The sequence below is a fragment of the Lithobates pipiens genome, unplaced genomic scaffold (genome assembly GCF_037356315.1).
Source record: "Lithobates pipiens isolate NorthernLeopardFrog02 unplaced genomic scaffold, aLitPip1_a1.2 Scaffold_8, whole genome shotgun sequence".
Lineage (NCBI taxonomy): Eukaryota > Metazoa > Chordata > Amphibia > Anura > Ranidae > Lithobates > Lithobates pipiens.
Window position 1 is genome coordinate 662269812 of NW_027507903.1, and position 18445 is coordinate 662288256.

The 18445-nt window shown below is 46.4% G+C and overlaps 1 protein-coding gene across 2 annotated transcripts in view; it reads right to left on the reverse strand.

Moving 5' to 3' along the window:
• LOC143961840 (uncharacterized) overlaps positions 1 to 18445 on the reverse strand; it is an 86192-nt gene that overhangs the window by 40565 nt on the left and 27182 nt on the right. The window contains exon 4 of one of the 2 annotated variants that reach the window (XM_077471174.1): positions 8285 to 9199. The exons of the other annotated variant lie outside the window; for it this stretch is intronic. Within the exon in view, the coding sequence (XP_077327300.1) occupies positions 8598 to 9199 (602 nt within the window). The 3' untranslated portion in view covers positions 8285 to 8597. Of the gene's footprint in view, positions 1 to 8284; positions 9200 to 18445 lie in introns of those variants that run through there. 2 annotated transcript variants of the gene reach the window in all.

The window sequence follows — 18445 nt, forward strand, 5'->3', positions numbered from 1 at the left end:
GATGGTCAAAGCTTTGGATATTTTTTTACAACCTAACCCTGCTTTATAATTCTCCACAACTTGGAAAAAACAAAACAAAAAAAACGTTACTTCTCTTTTAAATACTCAGACCAGGCCTTTGTCATCAACAACCACGCCATGTGCAAAGTGACTTTGATGGTGATTTTGATGCTGCCATCTGATTAGTAATTTGTGTTACCAAGCAATAGACATGGGCGCCGTCAATAAATTAGTTTTGTTCTGTTCCGTTACGATTCGTATTAAAATTAATTCGTACTTCGTATTTCGTGTCCGAAATTCTGTTTAGTTTCGTACGAAATACGAATTGCCGTTAGGTTCGTTAATTTATATGAACGACGTTCGTTATGATGAATTTAAAGGCAAAAATATACCTCAATATGACAGTCGATGCTGATGGAAGTTTGGTTTTTATCCGAAATACGAAATACGAAATTCCGTTGAAGAATTTCCTATCCGAAATACGAAGTTTCATTAGATGAGAAAGAGAGAAGCGGATTGTCTGCCATGCACCGCTGGTTCAGTTTGCGCCTGCTCCTCCTGGGGCTGCTTATTATGAGGGGCTCCCACCATCCCTGTGCTGTGCTGACTTCCTCCTGGGGCTGCTTATTATGAGGGGCTCCCAGCATCCCTGTACTATGCTGACTTCCTCCTGGGGCTGTACCTCTGCTGTGCATATTATGAGGGACTCCCACCATCCTTGTGCTGTGCTGACTTCCTCCTGGGGCTGTACCTCTGCTGTGCATATTATGAGGGGCTCCCACCATCCCTGTGCTGTGCTGACTTCCTCCTGGGGCTGCTTATTATGAGGGGCTCCCACCATCCCTGTGCTGTGCTTACTTCCTCCTGGGGCTGCTTATTATGAGGGGCTCCCACCATCCCTGTGCTATGTTGACTTCCTCCTGGGGCTGCTTATTATGAGGGGCTCCCACCATCCCTGTGCTGTGCTGACTTCCTCCTGGGGCTGCTTATTATGAGGGGCTCCCACCATCCCTGTACTATGCTGACTTCCTCCCCTCATAATGAGAGAGGTACAGCCCCAGGAGGAAGTCAGCATAGCACAGGGATGGTGGGAGCCCCTCATAATAAGCATAATGACTGAGTTGTCGTTGATTCGACGACAACTGATCCGAAATCCGTAAACAAAAATTTGCATTCCGTACAGAATTCGGACGCACGGCAATTCGTATTTCGGATCCTCCCGAACGTACGAATTTTGGGAAATTCGGACGAATTTGAGATTCGTACGAAACGAATCGCACATGTCTACCAAGCAATTGAAGAGGTGTATCTGATAAAGTGGCCTGTGAATGTATGTGGGTTTTTAATAAGTCTAGATAGCAGTTTGCCTGGTGTGTTACCAAATCTATGTAGTTGAACTTCCAAGTATGATTGCTATATCTTTTCTTGTTGTTCTGCCCAAAGCTCAAATTGATGTTTGGCTGCATATCAGGCTTTCTTGTGCTCCAGAGAGTCAGAGCTGGCCAAGTTACATTGTGCTTGCCGTAGCTGTTTGCTGGCCTGTTTGTAATGGTTTAGTGAGGCTTTTTTAAAGGAGGTTGTGTATGCAATTATCTTGCCCAGAAGGACAGAATTGCCTTCTTCCTAAAATAGTATTGGGTTACTTGTGTGCTCCTGATTGTGTGTTTTATAGTCTATCCAGGCTGTGCAGAGGTGGTGTAAAAAGTCTTCATTGTGGGCCAAATATGTGGAGAACCTCCATAATTTGGAGGTTGTGTGCACCTGCAGTGCATCTAGTGTTAAAGATACAGGAGAGTGGTCCAAATTAACCTGCTCATGAATATCGGATTCCCAGATGGTAAGGAGTAGTGAGGAGGAGCAGAAAAGGTAGTCTAGTCTAGCCAATGAGTCGTGTGAAGGGGAATAGAAGGTATATACCTTGTCTGTAGGATGGATAAGGTGCCGAGAATCTTCAGTGCTGACATCATGGATGATGGTGGGGATTCTCAAGGGAAAGGCAATTTATCCATGTCGGCAGATTTGTGCTTGCATTGCGGGATCTACAATCTTCATCTGGGTGCATTAAAGTGTTAAAATCCCCCCCCCCCCCCACTATTTGTAGCGGTGTTGGGTTTGGTCATGTTCTGAAAATAGGTCACGTTAGGGGAGTTGGGTGTGTATACTTGGAAACTATGTTCAGTGCAGCAGAGTCTGCCGCATCCTTCCCACTGCAGATGTTAGCAGCCCACGTTGTCACAATCTGGAAACCAAGCAAGGATCCGAGTACCCCTGCCAACCTTCCTCCCATATCCCCATACATCAAGCTTTTAACTGGACGACTCCTAGACATCCTTCCCACAGTGATTAAACCAGACCAACTAGGCATTACTAAAGGTAGGCAAGCCTCAGACTAGAGTTGCCACCTCATCCCTTTAAACCCGAACACATGTGAATTACACAGGTTCTGAGGCTAATTGAATGCAGATAAGGCACCAAGTCAGTTTAATTACCACCTTAATTGGCCAAAGAACCTGTGTAATTCATATGTGTTCGGTTTTAAAGGGATGAGGTGGCAACCCTACCTCCGACACCACCAGATAAATAATAAACATCATACACCATGCAGAATCTGGTCGAAGGCCTTCTCTTCTTCTCTCTATTGATGCGGAGAAAGCGTTCAACGGGGTAGACTGGGGTAAATGTCAGCTGTCTAAATTCAACTTTCAGGGCATGATCTAATCAGCAATTTTGGCACTTTACTCCAAGCCCTCTGCCCAGGTTTACACCACCAGCCTCCTATCTAAAACATTTAGGATCTCCAATGGGATCTGCCATGGTTGCCCTCTTTCTCCCTCAAACTTAAGCCTTATGATTGAACCCCTTACAGAAACTATTCAAACCCAACCTCATGTATCTGGGTTTCAGGTAAAACGTAGACCCCACGTGGTCAGCCTCTTCACGGACTATGTGATCTTCCTACTGACCAACACACTAACCTTTTACCCTGACCTCTTTTAGGTTAACTTTGCAAAATCTTTAATTTTCAACCTGGGTGTACACACCGAAACTGGTAAACACCTATCAACAGAACTACCTTACTTGTGGGCAGAGCATAGTATCCCTAACATAAGCATAACCCTGACCCCTGCCATGGCCAAATTAGTGGAAGCCAACTACAAGCTTTTTATAGCAGCTATACGCCAGGAACTGCAATGACTATCCCAAATAGAACTGTCCTGGGTGGGGAGACCTGCAACATTTAAAATTCTGGTCCTATCTAAAATCCTTTACCTATTTTGTATGTTACCAATCCCGGTTCACTCCTCATATCTCTCGCCCTGAAGTCTATATTGTGATCCTTCCTTTGGCATAGCAAACAGGCTTACCAACACCTTATTAGACAGAGGAGGCAAGCGGGATGTCAGGTCATCTTGAGGCGAGGTGACAGGTGCACACCGTAGGGATCGGGAGTGCAAAGCAAGGTTGTGGACCCTACGGCTGACTGCTGCAGACGGGGAACAGATCCCACTGGGGTTAGAGCGCAAGATTCCCTGGGGCGCGGAGTCTAAGAGCCAGCAGGTGTTCACCAGAGCCTCGAATGGTGAGGATGGACTTGGCTGCAACTGGCTCCAGGTCACGACCCCCAGGGTCCCCCAGCTCACACCCACAGTAGGCAACAGGAGAATAGGGATGGTGAGGGACAAAGCCAAGGTCGGGGCCACAAGCAGACAAGAATAGTCGGGGACACGCCAAAAGGTCAGGATCACAGACAAACAGGGATAGTCAAGACACGCCAAAGTCGGTAATGGAAAACAGTAGCAGAGCACACGGCAGGAAACAGGAAGCTAACACACAAAGGTTGATCAGCAGGGCTGTACTGCAGTGCACAGGTTAATATAGAGCTCTCTGAACTAGGGTGGAGCCATGCCAGAGGATGGATTATAAAAGCAGACAGGTGAGGGTCAGCTGGTCTCTAGAAATGAACACATGGAGACAGGTAAGCAGATAAACTCTATTGCATAACCATGACACGGGAGTAGGATTGCCAGACATTGCTCTTTCCCACAACACAATTGGCCCAGGTCAGGTACTGGTTTAAGACTTTAACCGACACACTGTTGGTAGATATTGAGCCCCTCATCCATTCCCCTAGTCTAGTTTATACCCTGTTTTGTTAGCAGACACATGGAAGCCATTGAACTTGAACCTTCTTCCATTGACAACATAGGCTTCCATACTGGCTTGGAGAACCCTGATCAGGGACCTTGAACACATACTATTCATTACCCAATCAAGACCTTGGAGATTCTTATCCCCGATCTCTCTGTCAGGCATTGGGTTGAGGTGGCCATACAATGGGTAGGAGACCTTTTCCAAAATGATACCCCTACGTCCACAAAGGCTCTAGTGGCAGAATACGGGATACCCAAGTTATCCTACTTTACCCAAAGAACGAAGAAAAAAACAGGCGTCTTTGAGTGCAGACTGTTAAAACATTTATTCCAGTTAAAAAAAAAAAAACTCACATAGGGAAGGAGAATACAGACACTGCATAATGGGCTATGAAAGGGATGTTCGGAGGCGTTGGGGCTCAGGTAGGCTCATGTTGAGGCTGTCACCGCCGCTCGTAGAGCCCATTCTAGACGGCTGTATGGTGGAGTAAGGGAATAGCCAGGATGAGGGGTGGACTGCACGCTGCAACGCAGCACTCGCCTGTGATGTCATGCGTTTCAGAGAATGCGCAGTAGATAGGATACACACTGCACGCTCCTTTTTCAATCTTTAAAAAAAAAAGCTATCTGGACTTATAAGGACTGCAATAATGCACTAGATACTAGATTTGCAGCACCAGATTTTTCTTTTGTTTATTGTTTCCTACTTTACCCATACCCAAGTACTGAGCTTCCTGGCTAGGTATCCCCCACCCCACATACCAATTTCATGGGGCATCTGTAATTTTTTTACTTACTCCCCATAGTACATAAAATGGAAACTTATTCTACAACATTCTCCAACAAAAAAATAAATAATTCATTTAAGACGATCCCAATGCTAAAATGGGAACCAGATCTCAACAGTTCCTATTGCCCTTCTCAATTGACTTTGGCACTTTGCTGTAACAACTCCCTATAACACTGTATCACTCATTGGGTGCTATTACAAAAACTTGTTACCCAATGGTACCTGACCCTATACCAACTATCGAAATTCTCTGCCTCTAATTCCTCCCTTTGCTAGAGAGGTTGTAAACAGGTTGTAAACCTACTCCACATCTTTTGGACCTGCAAGAACCTCACCAGCTTATGGAGGAAAATCTTCACTATTATATCTGATATCTCAGGATTTTCGGAAACGGCCAGACCCAATGCTGATAATTTTACATTTGGGAATTGTCCACTTTCTTCACCCTTACTGGTCATAACCCATGTACGCAGTTGACAGACAGGCAGTACAGGTTCAGGGCAGGCAATGTTCACAGAGTAGTCAGGGTAAAATATGTGGTCAAAAGGGCAGGCAGAGTTCAGAAAGTAGTCCAAAGTCCAATCTGAGGTCAATAGCAAGGAAATTCAAACTAGCTGGCAGGGTGGGAATTGGGTGAAGGTAAAGGTCAAAGCATGAGAACAAAGGCAGGTGAACAGGGAGTTTGAAGCATGTGTTTCAAACACTATCACAAGCATGTCACTGAGGGGCAGGCCTAAAGCAGGTTTGGTCTCCTCCCAGAGGCTGTGTCTACACCAATCACCCTGAAACTTACCTACAAGATTGCTGATGGGGGTACACTGGGTTCTTGATATGAGGATGTAAGATCACTCTCTATTTACAGTATATGAATAGTCTCTCTCCCCAAAAAAGGATTTAAAACACATCAGCAGTATCCCGCATATATTATATGATGCTGGGAACCTACATTAAGTGTTATTTTATGTTTAAAATTTGGGATAATAGAAATGTGACTTTGGGTGATGTCAGGGACGGACTGACCATTTGGCTACTCGGGCACTGCCCGAGGGCCTCGGGCCACTAGGGGGCCCCATCAGGGTTGCCAGCCTCAGTAAAACCAGGGACAGTATGTAAAAATCATTTTTTTTTACATCTGTCTCTGAAATGTCCCTTACCGACATCCTTTTGGTCTAAAAATCCTGAGATTATAGCTGCCCCAACTTTCCAGTATAGAAAAAAGTCTGTGTATACTGTGTGTACATGTATGTGTATACTGTGTGATTGTATACTGTGTGTGTATACTGTGTGGCCCCATAATCTCTGATTGCCTGGGGGGCCCATAATCTCCTATTGCCCGGGGGCCCCATGAGTTGTCAGGCCGCCCCTTGGTGATGTAACTTACAACACTGTATTGTCAGCCTATAGGTTTTATCATATATGTTTATAATGGAACTTTGTATACATAATTATCGCATTTATTTACATGTGTTCTACCATTGGAATTTCTCAAAAGTTCCAAATACTGTATTTATCGGCGTATAACGTGCACTTTTTTCCCCTTTAAATCAGGGGAAAATCATGGGTGCGTGTTATACGCTGATCACCACCAATCCTCCGCTGATTGTGAGCAGAGGCGCGAGTGGCGCCGTCATACATACATAGCCAAGTGTACTCGGCTCCGCTCACAGTCATGCCCAGTCCCGCCCTATGATGGACATAACACAGGGACTGGGCATGACTGTGAGTGGAGCCGAGTCTAGACGAGTACACTCGGCTATGTATGTATATCTGCGTCACTCGGCTCCTCTCGGCTCCGCTCACAGTCACACTCAGTCCTGCCATTGGACCTGTGTTATGTCCATCATAGGGCAGGACTGGGCGGGACTGCAAGAGGAGCCAAGAGGAGCCAAGATACACAGGACCGGCTCTGGGTATCTCGGCAGCGCCATATTTAAGCTGAGGTAACACTGACAAGGCTACAATGTCACTGGATAAGGCTGCAAATGGAACTTTACAAGGCTGCAATGACACTTTACAGGGCTGCAAATGACACTGACAAGGCTGAAATGACAAGGCTGCAAATGGCACTGACAAGGCTGCAGATGGACACTGATAAGGCTGCATTGATGGGCATTTAAATGTAAGTTTTTTTCCTTAAACATGGGGTGTGTGTTATATGCCGGTGCGTGTTATACGCCAATACATATGGTAATTGTTCTTGGTAATTTGTCATTCCTAGAAAATGGCCATTGCTGATTTCTAAGGTCTAGCTGTAGCACCCTACTGACACCCCAAAGGCATGATGACACCTCCAGAGGCAGGGGGAATGCCATCATGTCACCCCAGAGTCCATGGCTAAAATGGGGGATCGAGAGGAACATTGGGTTCCAGTTACTTTTTTTTTTAATGGTGATGGAGGTGAGGTTTAGGGGTCCAAGATACCATGCAAATCACTTCCAGACTCTCCAGATCCAGGTCCAGCTTCACAGTGTCAGAACATTTAAGCTGACCTGGCAACACTATAAGCATGTTCCCAAATTCAGTGTGTCCTTCAAGTGAGTAACCAGGCTCTGCGAGAAACCAACCTTCCTCCAGGCTTTCTCCAGAAAGAGGCCTTCCCTGGATCTTCTCCTTGGCACAGCCTCCTCCACACCAGGCAAGGACAGATTCAGGACCACTTCAACACACGTTATGCTACCGGGCGCAACAGCAGAGCTCCAACCAGCAGCACCTCCCCAGGCCTCAGCCCAGGGGAAGAGAGCGAGCACATGTCCTGTCTCACATATGTATATCCTCCCCTAGCATGCACCAGTGGCCTGAACTTATTACTGGGCTGGCTAAAGGAAGTTTAAATATTCATAACTCAGTTCTGTTTGTGAAATCTCATTCTTTTGCCACAAGTAACACCTGCTGGCAGCAGTAAGGAATCGCAACCCAACTTAAGCTTAGGGAAAAACCAAATGACACACTATAAATCATCCTGAGCTGACTACAGCCCACCCAAAAAGTAAATCTAGATATTAGCCCCTGTTTAGAACAAGGGGGCTACACTCCCATGGATTTCAATGGGGTTTGGATTTGGGATCCAAGTTTTGGTGAAGTACCCCAAACCGAAATCGTTTTGGCCATTGCTAGATACTGCAGATATTTGCAGTGAGGTTATTGCTCTTGGATTTACCAGGTCACAGCTACCACACTTATTGTCCCCCTGTGCTAGGCTGGGAGTGTGTCCTCTTTGGTTCTAACCCTTATTACCTCCTACAAATACTTGAAGTAGAAGGAAGGGGTGAAAGGTGATTAAAACTAACCAATCCGATGTCCAATTTTATAACAAAGTGAAAACAGAAAGAATGACACATGTATATTGCTTCTATATAGATTTTATTTCAGATAGTTTATGTCAATATTGATTGTGCTAAGATTATAAAACAATCAGGATTATTACATCACCATTGACAAAATAAAAACTCCAATTATTTAGAATCCTGTTTACAATTTTCATATGTTTTCGTTACACTATAAGATCATTGATTCACTGATTATTTTAAACTTATCGTTGTCATTGTCAACACTCATTATTTATGGGGATGACAAATAAATCATCATTATCACTGTAATTCAGAATCAGCAGTTGGGGTATCTGAAGAACAAAGTGTGTATAATGAGCTCATTGGCTTTCACGGAAATTTGGGCTGGACAAGAACTTCCCCTTTGATCTCACAGTATAGGGATATCCAATTAATGACATTTCCATTGTGTCTGCCTAATATGACTTTAAGGATGTCTTCTTGAGTCAGGACATAATCCCACATGTGGACGTCACTTATTTCACCAACCAATGACTGAAAAGCATCAAACTTTCCACCAAAAGAGTCTTGTTCCTGTCCCAGAACGATGCTGGTCTCAGCTGCGATAGAAGACCCTTTCATGGAGACTCTTCTGGGGTAGAGTTTCCCATTGACCCAAAGTTGGACCAGTCCAGTGTCGGAGTCCCAGGTCACACAGATGTGCCTCCAGTTCAAAGACTCCAAGTCTGTCTTAAAACGAGTGATTTGCTGGTTTATATAAACAGAAAAAGTGTTTGGAGGCTGTAGGTAGATCACAAAGGCATTGTCCTTCCCGGGAGTAGCAAGAGAGAAGAGAGTATAGGGGCGGGAAAGGTCGGTATAAGAACGTAGACAGACGCTGACTTCCTGCAATGGTCTTGTAATTGTAGGCCTTAGAATGACATGATCTGTGACGGTTTTCTTAGGGAAGACGAAGACTTTATCCTCCAAATCTAAGGAAGAAAACAGACAAACCTCATTACTGCTACATATAAAAGATTTAGATGATGAACAATATATGAATAAATTATTTATAGATTCCAGTAATTAAAAAAAAAATGCATACATGGTTTTCAGATCCGGTAATGAAAGAGTTTTGGCACCTTTTTTCATTGTCTCCGTTATCTAGTCAAGGGTTTCATTTTGATCTCCAAATGTCCTGCTAATATTTTGATTAAAATGAAGGCCTCAGATGTTGAAATATTGGAGCCCTAACACCATCAGGTGTCATACTGGCTGCCACATTGTCAGGAGCGCCTAGTGCTCCTTAGACATGTGCATTAGTTTTCATCTGAATGCATTTTCATCCAAATTTCGGTTATTTTTAGTTTAAGAAACGATAATGAAGGTGCAGAATCTGAAAACCGAAAGATCCGACATAAACAAATGCTTTATTTTTGTTTTCGTTGCGACAACAGTTCGATATAGATAGGAGATTCGACATGACGGTGGCAATAGCGGTCTGTGTCCATCGAACCTGTGGTCGAATGTGCCTAACCTTAGCTCTATAAGCCCTTGTACACACAGTCGGAGATTTCGATGGAATTTGTCCTATCGGACCGTTTTGTCAGATATTCCGACTGTGTGTGGTCTCCATCGGACTGTTTCCGTTGGAGTATCCGACGGACCAAGTTTTCCAACTTGGTAAAATTTTCCGAAAAAATGCTCCGATCGGACATACTCCGATCATGTGTAGAGAATTCCGATCGGACAAAGTGCCACGCATGCTCAGATCAAATTCCTACATCAAAGCTATTGGCTACTAGCCTGAACATAGTCCCGTTGTAACGAAATAACGTCACACAGTCGGAGATTCCGACGGAATTTGTCCTATCGGACCATTTTGTCGGATTTTCCGACTGTGTGTGGTCTCCATCGGACTGTTTCCTTCGGAGTATCTGACGGACCAAGTTTTCCAACTTGTTGGTAAAATTTTCCGAAAAAATGCTCCGATCGGACATACTCCGATCATGTGTAGAGAATTCCGATCGGACAAAGTGCCACGCATGCTCAGATCAAATTCCTACATCAAAGCTATTCGCTACTAGCCTGAACATAGTCCCGTTGTAACGAAATAACGTCACACAGTCGGAGATTCCGACGGAATTTGTCCTATCGGACCATTTTGTCGGATTTTCCGACTGTGTGTGGCCTCCATCGGACTGTTTCCTTCGGAGTATCTGACGGACCAAGTTTTCCAACTTGTTGGTAAAATTTTCAGACAAAATGCTCCGATTGGACATACTCCGATCATGTGTAGAGAATTCCTTTTGGACAAAGTGCCACGCATGCTCAGATCAAATTCCTACATCAAAGCTATTGGCTACTAGCCTGAACGTAGTCCCATCGTAACGAAATAACGTCATCACATTCTGAACGATCGGATTTTCCAACAACTTCGTCCGACCGTGTGTATACAACGGTTTGGACAAAATCCGACGGATTTGGTTGTCGGAATGTCCGACCGTGTGTACAAGGGCTTAGTCCAAGATTATTCGACACAGAGAGAAAAGATTCTACATAGAGAGAAAAGATTCTACATAGAGAGAAAAGATTTGACATTGAGAGAAAAGATTTGACATTATAGAGAAAATAGCAAAAAAGGTCGAATGTGCCTAACCTAACTCTATTAGTCCAAGATTATTCGACATAGAGAGAAAAGATTCCACATGAAGATTCGATAAAGCAGTCGGCGCGAGTGGACATTTATGGTCAAATGCTCCACCCCATAGGCTATAGAAGAATTCTAATGTTGGTTGACTAGTAATAATAATTAATAAATATAATTATTACTCGTGTCATACAACATTAGAATTCTACTGTAGCTTGTAGGCGGAACATTCGACCGGAAATTTACGATTGCGGCGTCGTACAGTTTAGCTGCTCCGTCGAATCTTCTTAAAAAAGACAGACACCATAAGCCTTCAATGACAGATTCAACCTTAACCACTTGCCGACCGGTGCACGCCGATGTACGTCGGCAGAATGGCACGGACAGGCAAATGGGCGTACAGGTATGTCCCTTTAAATTTGCTGCCGCGCCATCGCGTGTGCGTGCGCGCTGGTCAGGACCTCCGTGAGTCCAATCGTGGGTCCCGTGGACTCGATCGCCGTGAGGATGCCTACTATCATCTCACGGGGAGGAAGAACGGGGAGATGCTAATGCAAACAAGCATCTCCCCGTTCTGCCTAGTGACAGTGTCACTGATCTCTGCTCCCAGTGATCGGAGCAGAGGTCAGTGACGTGTCATACAAAGCCACGCCGCCCCCACAGTTATAAACACTCCCCAGGGCTCACTTAACCCCTACACTGCCCACTAGTGGTTAACCCCTTCACTGCCAGTGTCATTTACACAGGAATCAGTGCATTTTTATAGGACTGATTGCTGTATAAATGGCAATGGTCCCAAAAATGTGTCAAAAATGTCCGATGTGTCCGCCATAATGTCACAGTCACGATAAAAATCACTGATCACCACCATTACTAGTAAAAAAAAAATATTAATAAAAATTACTGTCAGGTCACCTTGAGGCGAGGTGACAGGTGCACACCGTAGGGATGCGGAGTGCACCGCAAGGTTGTGGACCCTACGGCTGACTGCTGCAGACGGGGACAGATCCCACTGGGGATAGAGCGTGAGATTCCCTGGGGCGCGGAGTCTAAGAGCCAGCAGGTGTTCACCAGGGCCTCCAGAGGTGAGGATGGACTTGGCTGCAACTGGCTCCAGGTCGCGACCCCCAGGGTCCCCCAGCTCACACCCACAGTAGGCAACAGGAGGACAAGGATGAGGGACGAAGACAAGGTCGGGGTCACAAGCAGAACAGAATGGTCGGGTACATGCCAAAAGGTCAGGGTCACAGGCAAGCAGGGACAGTCAAAACACGCCAAAGCCGGTAACGGAAATCAGTAGCAGAGCACACGGCAGGCAAGCGGAAGCTAACAAACAAAGACTACACAATGGTTGATCAGCACTGAGCCCTGCAGTGCACAGGTTTATATAGGGCTCCCTGATAGGGCCTGGGGTGGAGCCATGCTTAGAGGAGAGGTTATAAAAACCACCAGGTGGAAGTAGCTGGCTTCTTAGTCTGAAGACATGAGGGAAGGTAAGCAAACACAGGAAGATCACTGCATAACCATGACAGTACCCTCCCTCTTACGAGGCCTCCCCCTTCCCTGCCTGGGTCCAGGCTTAAAGGGAAACTCCAGATGGAACCTCCTTAACAGACAGGGAGCAAAGACCTCAGATGCAGTGATCCAAGACCTCTCCTCAGGACCCAACCCTTTCCAAAGTACGAGGTATTGAAGAAAGCCTTTACGGAGTCGGGAATCCAAAACTTGACTAACCTCGTATTTTAGATTATCCTCAGAGACCGAAACAGAGGTAGGGAGAGGACGAGGGGACTTGAGGACTAAAGGCTTTTTAGGAATGGGTAGGGGCATGAGAAGATCAGGAGTCTGGGCAGGGTCCCCCAGACCCTTAAAGATGAGTTGGGCATCCATAACCGGACCACCAGACTGGGCAGAGGTCAGTGGATCCCTGAGGTCAGGTTGGTGAAAAAGTGACATGTCACAAGAGTCAAGCTGGGTAGCTGAAACAGAAACAGAATGCAGAGAACCCTGAGAAAAAGATTGAAAACCCCTCCTGGCCGAATGAGGTATTCTATTCAAAGGATGGATTGAGCCTCTTAAATGGGTTTGAACGGACATAGTAGCAGTAGGGTGAGGCTGGATCACAGAAGGTCCTGAACAAGAAGCAGGAAGCTCATGGGGCATGGGCTGGACTGGCATAAGTGGTGCAGAGGCCGACTGAATAGTATAGTCAGATGTAGCGACCATCGCATCACAAGGCATAGCGACACTGGAACTTGCAGACAAGTTAACCTGGCTGTGTGTCCAAGGGAGATTAGGGACAGGCAAAGGTAAATGGTTATGTGAACTGGAGTGAATGATCGACTCAGGTTCATAGGTGGGCTCCTCATCCAGAGTACCACATGACCCAGAGACTGCACCAGTCCGACTATTGCAGGACGTATCGCAGGGATCGCTATATACAGCAGGAATAGTCTGGAAGCGGATAGGGCCCTCTGGGAGGACCGTGCCATCAATCGCCAAGACCACCAATGGTGTTGTAAGGGGCAAAAGGGTAAGTCTCATGGAGGATGCAGTTTCCCAATCCATGAAATTGGCAGCGGCTCCAGAATCCAGATGTGGCGAGACCGAACGAGAGGAAGCACTGACATGAAGCAACACAGAAAGGAGAAGACGAGAAGGTGAAGGTGAAATTTCAGGGTCTAATACTCCACCTTCCAGATGTATTAGCCCTGAGCGTTTTTCCGGACGAAGAGAATAAGTGTCACGGAAATGACCTTTGGCCCCACAATAGAGGCATAGGCCCAGAGTTCTGCGCCTAGCGCGTTCTTCGGGAGATAACTTAGTCCAGCCCAACTGCATAGGTTCCTCGGTAGGCAGGGGGTGCTCCTCGGATCGAGGAGAAGGGACTGGGGACTCAGGCTGCCTAAAGAATGGGGAGTGCTGGCGTCTTTTTTCCAGGGCCCTCTCCTGAAAGCGAATATCGATCTGGTTACAAAAGGTGATGACACTGTCCAGATCAGCAGGACGGGATCTTCCTGCTAATTCATCCTTCACTCTATCAGAGAGGCCATGTAAAAAGGTTGCAACTAGGGCCTCATTATTCCAGCTCAATTCAGCTGTGAGGATACGGAACTGAAGAGCATACTGTCCCACAGAAGCGGACTCTTGACGGAGACGTAAAAGAGCGCTAGCCGCTGAGGAGACACGACCCGGTTCCTCGAAGATATTCCGAAAAAGTTTCAAGAAATCAGACAGGTTAGAAACCACTGGATCATTCAGTTCCCACAGAGGAGCGGCCCAGGCTAACGCCTCGCCGGACAGGAGGGATATGATATATGCGACTTTTGCCCGATCGGACAGGAAGTTTTGGGGCAGAAGTTCAAAATGAATTGTGCACTGGCTAAGGAACCCCCTGCAAGCCTTGGAGTCCCCAGAGAAACGGACCGGAGCTGGTAGTTGTAATGAATGTGTGGCTGCGACTGATGCGATAGGTGCAGCGGCAGATAGCGGTTGAGGTTGTTGAACCGGGGGTCCTAATGAGGCCTGAACCTGATCAAAACGGGATGCCAAATCCTGAAGGAATTGCATCACCTGGGTCTGATGCGATTCTTGGGTCTCAAGTCGCCGAACTAAGCTCTGCAATGGATCATCTGCAGGAAGCGGCACGTCAGCCGGGTCCATGGCTGATCAAACTGTCAGGTCACCTTGAGGCGAGGTGACAGGTGCACACCGTAGGGATGCGGAGTGCACCGCAAGGTTGTGGACCCTACGGTTGATTGCTGCAGACGGGGACAGATCCCACTGGGGATAGAGCGTGAGATTCCCTGGGGCGCGGAGTCTAAGAGCCAGCAGGTGTTCACCAGGGCCTCCAGAGGTGAGGATGGACTTGGCTGCAACTGGCTCCAGGTCGCGACCCCCAGGGTCCCCCAGCTCACACCCACAGTAGGCAACAGGAGGACAAAGATGAGGGACGAAGACAAGGTCGGGGTCACAAGCAGAACAGAATAGTCGGGTACATGCCAAAAGGTCAGGGTCACAGGCAAGCAGGGATAGTCAAAACACGCCAAAGTCGGTAACGGAAATCAGTAGCAGAGCACACGGCAGGCAAGCGGAAGCTAACAAACAAAGACTACACAATGGTTTATCAGCACTGAGCCCTGCAGTGCACAGGTTTATATAGGGCTCCCTGATAGGGCCTGGGGTGGAGCCATGCTTAGAGGAGAGGTTATAAAAACCACCAGGTGGAAGTAGCTGGCTTCTTAGTCTGAAGACATGAGGGAAGGTAAGCAAACACAGGAAGATCACTGCATAACCATGACAATTCCGTAAAACTATAAAGCCCTATTTTGTAAACGCTATAACTTTTGCCCAAACCAATCAATTTTTACCAAGAATATGTAGAAGAATACGTATTGGCCTAAACTGAGGAAAATAAATAAAACATTTCTATATTTTTGGGGGATATTTATTATAGCAAAATGTAAAAAAAAATTTTTTTTTCAAAATTGACGCTCTGTTTTTGTTTATAGCGCAAAAAATTTAAACCGCAGAGGCAATCAAATACCACCAAAAGAAAGCTCTATTTGTGGGAAAAAAAGAACATCAATTTTGTTTGGGAGCCACTTCCCATGACCACGCAATTGTCAGTTAAAGCGACACAGTGCCGAATCGCAAAAAGTGCTCCGGTCTTAAGCCAGCAAAGTGGTCCGGTCTGAAAGTGGTTAAAAAAGAGTCAAAATACATCCCTGGGAATTACAGACCAGTTAGCCTAACATCAATAGTATGCAAGCTGTTGGAGGGGATGATAAGGGACTATATACAAGATTTTAGTAATGAGAACGGTATCATTAGCAGTAATCAGCATGGATTCATGAAGAGTCGTTCTTGCCAAACAAATCTATTAACCTTCTATGAGGAGGTGAGCTGCCATTTAGATAAAGGAAGGCCCGTAGACGTGGTGTATCTGGATTTTGCAAAAGCATTTGACACAGTTCCCCATAAACCTTTACTGTACAAAACAAGGTCCGTTGGCATGGACCATAGGGTGAGTACATGGATTGAAAACTGGCTACAAGGGCGAGTTCAGAGGGTGGTGATAAATGAGGAATACTCGGAATGGTCAGGGGTGGATAGTCGGGTCCCCCAGGGTTGTGTCCTGGGACCAAGTCTATTTAATTTATTCATAAATGACCTGGAGGATGGGGATGGGGGAAACAGTTCAATCTCTGTATTTGCGGAAGATACCAAGCTAAGCAGGGCAATAACTTCTCTGCAGGATGTGGAAACATTGCAAGAAGATCTGAACAAATTAATAGGGTGGGCATCTACATGGCAAATGAGGTTCAATGTAGAAAAATGTAAAATAATGCATTTGGGTGGCAAAAATATGAATGCAATCTATAGACTGGGAGGAAAACCTCTGTGGGAATCTAGGATGGAAAAGGACCTGGAGGTCCTAGTAGATGATGGGCTCAGCAATGCCAAGCTCCTGCTAACAAAGCCAACAAAATATTGGCATTAAAAAGGGGATTAACTCCAGAGATAAAACAATAATTCTCCCGCTCTACATAACTCTGGTCCAGCTGCACCTGGAGTATGCCATTGAGTTCTGGGCACCAGTCCTCAGGAAGGAGGAACTGGAAGTGGAGAGAGTCCAGAGAAGGGCAACAAAACGAATAAAGGGTCTGGAGGACATTAGTTATGAGGAAAGGTTCAGAGCACTGAATTAATTCTCCCTGGAGAAGAGACGCTTGAGAGGGGATATGATTTTTCAATGTTCAAATACCGTACTGTTAACCCCACAATAGGGATAAAACTTTTCCGTGGAAGGGAGTTTAATAAGACATGTGACCACTCATTAAAATGAGAAGAAAGGAGGTTTAACCTTAAACTACGTAGAGGGATCATTACTGTAAGTATGGCAAGGGTGTGGAATTCCCTTCCACAGGCGGTGGTCTCAGCGGAGGGCATTGATAATAAAAAAAAAAATATTAGATAAGCACCTGAACGACCACAACACACAGGGATATACAATGAAATACTGACATATAATCACACACATAGGTTGAACTTGGATTTGTGTCTTTTTTTCAACCTCGCCTACTATGTAACTATATCAGTAATTTATTATTCCGAACCACAAACCATCTCTTTTTGAGAACTTTGTGGGATCTTGTGGTTTGTAGGTCTACCCCACGCTCTTTTGTAGGGGAGTTTTACTATTTGAATGCTGTAGATCAATAAGGGGGCAATATACTCTGTTGAGGTTTTTCTATTTAGAATTTCTTTCCAAGCTACCTTTTTTGGGATTTTCCTTCCCTATTACTTTTTGAGGCAGGCCACCACCTGTAAAAGAGCTGGAAGAAGGCGTGGTGGCCTGGCAAGAAGAAAGGGGGACAAGACCTCCAAAGTCGGAAGAAGAGGGCGGCGGCGAAGAAGAAAGCCGGGCTCCTCTGCTAGAAAAAGAGCTAGCAGAAGATAGCGGAGGAGTCCGGCGAGAAGACCCCCGAAGACGGACAGAAGACCCCCGGAGCTGTGCAATAAACTATTTTAACCCTTGCGTGTTGTGTTTTACTTTTTTCCACAGGTGAATGGGTAGGAGTACATTGTACCCCCTACTCATTCACATAGGGTGAGGGGCCGGTATCCGGGGGCCCCCTTATTAAAGGGGGCTCCCGGATTCCGATAAGCCCCCCGCCCGCAGACCCCGACAACCAACAGCCAGGGTTGTCGGGAAGAGGCCCTTGTCCTCATCAACATGGGGACAAGGTGCTTTGGAGTAGGCCCTCGCGGCCCCCCCTTCCCCAAGGCAACCCCCCATGTTGAGGGCACGCAGCCTGGTATGGCTCAGGAGAGGGGGGCATTCGATCATCCCCACCCCCTTTCCTGGCCGGCTGGGTAGCGTGCTCGGATAAGGGTCTGATATGGACCTAGGGGGGACCCCCACGCCGATTTTTCGGCGTAGGGTTTCCCCTTTAAGTCCATACCAGGTGACGGGGCCAGCGATGCCTCCTTCGCTGGCCCCGACTACCTGGAGACACGCTCAAAATGAGCGGGGTTTGCTCCGCCTGTGTGGGCGAGTCCGTTCATTTCAAAAGTACAGCGGATAGTCCGGCGGACTTAGTATGCCTTATTAGTCCGCTGAAAAAGTGCCGCGTGTGGGCAAGTAGCTCGTTCGGAAAGTCCGACGGACATTCCGGCGGAAAGTCCGCCAGACTAAGTCCGCCGGATAGTCTGCTACGTGTGTACGTGGCATTAGAGAACCTTAGTGAACAAACAAAATCATGAAGGCCAAGGAACACACCAGACAGGTCAGGGATAAAGGTGTGGAGAAGTATAACGCAGGGTTAGGTTATAAAAAAATATCCCAAACTTTGAACATCTCACGGAGCTCTGTTCAATCCATCACCCGAAAATGGAAAGAGTATGGCACAACTGCAAACCAAGACATGGCCGTCCACCTAAACTGACAGGCCGAGCAAGGAGAACATTCATCAGAGAAGCAGCCAAGAGGTCCATGGTAACTCTGAAGGAACTGCAGAGATCCACAGCTCAGGTGGGAGAATCTGTCCACAGGACAACTATTAGTCGTGCTCTCCACAAATCT